The 3,722-nt window shown below is 45.9% G+C and overlaps 1 protein-coding gene across 1 annotated transcript; it reads right to left on the bottom strand.

The window, feature by feature from the left end:
* Positions 1–267: 267 nt before the first annotated feature.
* Positions 268–2,129, bottom strand: LOC122818075 (uncharacterized). The gene is made up of 3 exons (XM_044091544.2): positions 2,057–2,129; positions 732–1,928; positions 268–668 (listed from the first exon to the last, which is right to left on the bottom strand). Exons 1-3 carry the CDS (start codon positions 2,127–2,129, stop codon positions 268–270), a joined length of 1,671 nt encoding a protein of 556 aa, XP_043947479.1.
* Between the last annotated feature and the right edge of the window lie 1,593 nt (positions 2,130–3,722).

Raw genomic sequence — 3,722 nt, 5'->3', positions numbered from 1 at the left:
GCCGACATTCCCGTGACTGCTTCCAAATGAATCGCTTTGCTCGCTAAGCAAATGAAAACTGCAATTTATGCTTTATAGCAAGTGTGACCTCTGAATCTGGATGACTTTATCTCAATCGCACCAGTGTAATCAACTTCAGTTGCTTCGAACGCACATTTGGGCGGAATGTCACGGTGCGCTGGTAAATCTTCCATCAGTTGGCTTGATGGTGACGGCCGGTGTTTGAAACAGGTTACGCACTGTCGCAGAATCCTTTTTACTGCTTGTTTACCGTTGACGATCCAGAAAACTTGATGAATTGTATATAAAGTTAGTTGCACACCGCCATGTAAGGTGTTGTGATAAGCGTTCCTTATAACCAAAATCGTCAGGTGGTGGGCCTTTGGAAGGATTATTTTGAGACATGGAGAGCTGCAAAGCATTCTTAAGTCTGCCTTTAACTCTCATGAGCCCCTCATCGTCGAGAAACGGTGATAGCTGACTGAGTTTGTTGTGTTTGGATAGAAATTTGTTGGATCGTAGTCTTGATAATTCTTCCGAATAGACTTCTTGTTGAACCATCCGCACCAGTGCGAACAAAGCCTGTTGAAATTCAGATACCTGAATAGGGCCGGTGAGTCTATCCGCTTTTTTGTGACGAGTATTATAAATGAATCGTTTGACGTAGGCTGTAACGAGTAAGAGTTTATTATAGGAGGAATATGATTCGTTTAATCGTTGCACTTCAATACAAATGTGGGCTCCGATGTGCTTTAAGGATTGCTCTTCTGAAATAAATTCTGATTTTGGGGACTGATTGACTGGCCAATACTCCTCTGAAAGCTGCAGCCAATGTGGTCCGTGCCACCAAAGCGTGTGGTGTTTCAGCTGGGAAGGGGTGAGTCCGCGTGCAGCACAATCTGCTGGGTTTTCTTGCGTAAGAACATGTCTCCACTGCGATGGCGAGCTTGCCTCCAGGATTGCTCCAATTCTATTCGACACAAATGTCTTCCAACGCCAATACAGCAATATCATTGCATCCGACCAGTAGTGTACGGATATGGTGTGATGTGATGCTTGAAGTTGATTGACAATCCAATCGGCTAATTGTGTACACAGCAGGGCTCCGGATAACTCAACTCTCGGAATTTTTAGCGGCTTAACAGGTGTGACTCGACTGCGGGCGGCTAATAAGTTAATCTGCATGGAACCATCCGTACAACTAGCTCGAAGATAAGCGCATGCTGCATACGCCATGGATGATCCATCACAAAACATGTGTAGTTGCAACGTCAAGACATGCCTTAAGTCGAAGCCTAACCACCGAGGGATGTGGATCTCTTCAATGTCGGGGAGCTCTTGAATGAACTTTCGCCACCGCTCGGCGAGTTGATCTGGCAATGGGTCGTCCCAATCTAATGATGCGGGGGGCTCATCCCTGCGCTCGATATAAAAACTCCAAACATCCTTCAACAGGATTTTCGCAGCGATGATTACTGGTGCCAGGTATCCCAACGGATCGAATAAGCGTGCTACTGTGGATAGTATAGAACGTTTGGTGAATATAGGATTGAGAGAAAACTTAAGATTAAAACCAAAACCATCTTTGTTTGGATGCCAATACAACCCTAAAGTTTTAATGGAGTCCTTATTGTCTATCTCAAAAATGCTACTGTTAGAGAGATCTGTAGTTGGGATGCTTTCTAAGATATCTGGATGGTTGGATGCCCACTTCTTGAGCTCCTTGCCTGCTGATTGCAGAGCTGCGATGACATCATTGCGAATTTTTAGAGCTCCGTCGATGGTCTCGTGTCCTGTTTGAACATCGTCCACATAGGTTTCCTTTTTAAGGACATGCTCGGCCAGAGGATAGCGTTCGCGCTCGTCGAACGCAATCTGATGTATGACTCCAGTCGCCGTGAAGGGTGCCGAGGCAGTGCCAAATATTACTGTAGTCAAAAAATATTCCTTGATGAGTCCCTTTTCATCGCGTCAGAAAATTCGCTGATACTGGGCATCTTCTTTATGCATATTTATGCAGCGATACATTTTCGTTATATCGGCCACGAAGACATACCGATGGAGACGCCAGTTGAGTATAACTCCTCCAAGATCGTTTTGTAGGGCGGGACCCGTGCATAGAATATCATTCAAAGACCTCCCGTTAGTCGTTTTGCACGAAGCGTCGTATACGACGCGCATCTTTGTAGTTAAACTGTCGTCTTTGATCACAGCATGATGTGGAACGGTGCACGCAGAGATTGAGAGTTGCCTTTGAGCGTTGATCCTAGTGTGTTCTTCTCACTACCTTTTACCTTTTTTATCTGCTTGAGATCAAAGTACTCTTGAATAGTGCTGACATACTGTTGACTGAAATCTGGCCGATGATTAAGTTTCCTTTCCAGGGCGTGGAAACGGTTTAATGCGATTTGCCTTGACCGGCCGATCACCTGTGTGGGGTCAAACAACGTTTTTAAAGGCAAACGAACCAGATATTTCCCATTCCGCCGACGGATATGAGTTTGTTGAAAATGGTCTTCACACCATCTTTCCTCTGCGTTAAGTTGTCTTGTTGTGGATACCTAATCCAATTCGAAAAACCTCTGTACCATGTTGTTTAGGCTTGCCAAATTACAACGAATGGAGATTGATGTCGTCTGGGATGCTTTAGCTGGTCCAAAAACTATCCATCCCAGCTGTGTGTTTTGTGCAATTGGTTCTGCAACCGTCTCTTTGCGTACGTCCGGAAGCATTAATTGCGGGATAATGTCGACACCGATAAGTAGGTGAATGCGACCCGACTTGATGAAATTAGGATCTGCAAAGGATAACCCTTGGAGATGTTTACAGGACTTAATGTTTACATTTTGTTTTGGTAAATGACCTGTTAGTGACCGAAGGAAGAAGGCTGACGATACATAGGTATTAAAATCCGATCCTGAACATGAGATTATGGTGAAGTCGGTGCTGTGCCTGCACTTATTATGCGACGTATTACCTTTTCCCGTGATCAGGATGCCGTTTGAGTCTAAGCGCTTGAACGATGTTTTCCGTGATGAGGGTGCCTTCCGAGCCATGTTCGATGAGAGCTCGAACTAAAGCTGACTGCCCAGTGGAGTTATTTACGATCCGAACCAGTGCAGTAGCAAGAAGGGTCGTTAAGTTCAGATGGGAGGCAACTGCGCTGAAGAGTTGCGTTGATGGTGCATTTTGTACCGCGTCTGCGCTCCGACCAGCGTCTGAAGTATGCTGTCGGGATACTTCAGGAGTCAATGAAGGACTTTGTTGAGCATTCAGGAAATGTAACAAAGTGTGGTGCCGTTGACCACATTGCGAGCAGTTTCGGTTGCTGTTGCATTGACTGAGAGAATGGGAAGCACTAAGGCAATTGATGCATGCCTTCGAGCGGTCCACTATAACCTTTCGCGCGAAACAATCCTTGGCAAGGAAGTCCGGGCACCGTCTTAGAACGTGATTCTGTTGGCAGAACGAGCACCTGATGGATCCAGACTCATGAGGACTGTGGAAGCTGTGTCCCCTAACAGTGGAGTTTCCCGATGGTCTGGTTGTCTGGCGATGGTTGGTCGATTGTATAGATGATCTAACTGGAACGGCTGGTTTCCTACTCTCAATTAGGTTGATGCTGACCAATCGATTGTGCAGAAACACCTCCAGCTTTGTGAAGGTTGGGATTTCCACGTTGTTGCCCAGGGAATGTTCCCAGGCCTGTGTTGTGCTGATAG

This window comes from Drosophila biarmipes, unplaced genomic scaffold (genome assembly GCF_025231255.1).
Source record: "Drosophila biarmipes strain raj3 unplaced genomic scaffold, RU_DBia_V1.1 ptg000004l, whole genome shotgun sequence".
Lineage (NCBI taxonomy): Eukaryota > Metazoa > Arthropoda > Insecta > Diptera > Drosophilidae > Drosophila > Drosophila biarmipes.
The sequence above is the reverse complement of the archived record's forward strand: the minus strand, read 5'-3'. Positions and strand labels throughout refer to the sequence as shown.

Coding starts and splice junctions, on each gene's coding strand:
- LOC122818075 (XM_044091544.2), bottom strand. CDS start 2,129: ATGATATTCTATGCACGGGTCCCGCCCTACAAAACGATCTTGGAGGAG. Junction 1,929..2,056: donor CTCAACTGGCGTCTCCATCG/GTATGTCTTCGT, acceptor TTTTGACTACAG/TAATATTTGGCACTGCCTCG. Junction 669..731: donor GCACATCGGAGCCCACATTT/GTATTGAAGTGC, acceptor TACTCGTTACAG/CCTACGTCAAACGATTCATT.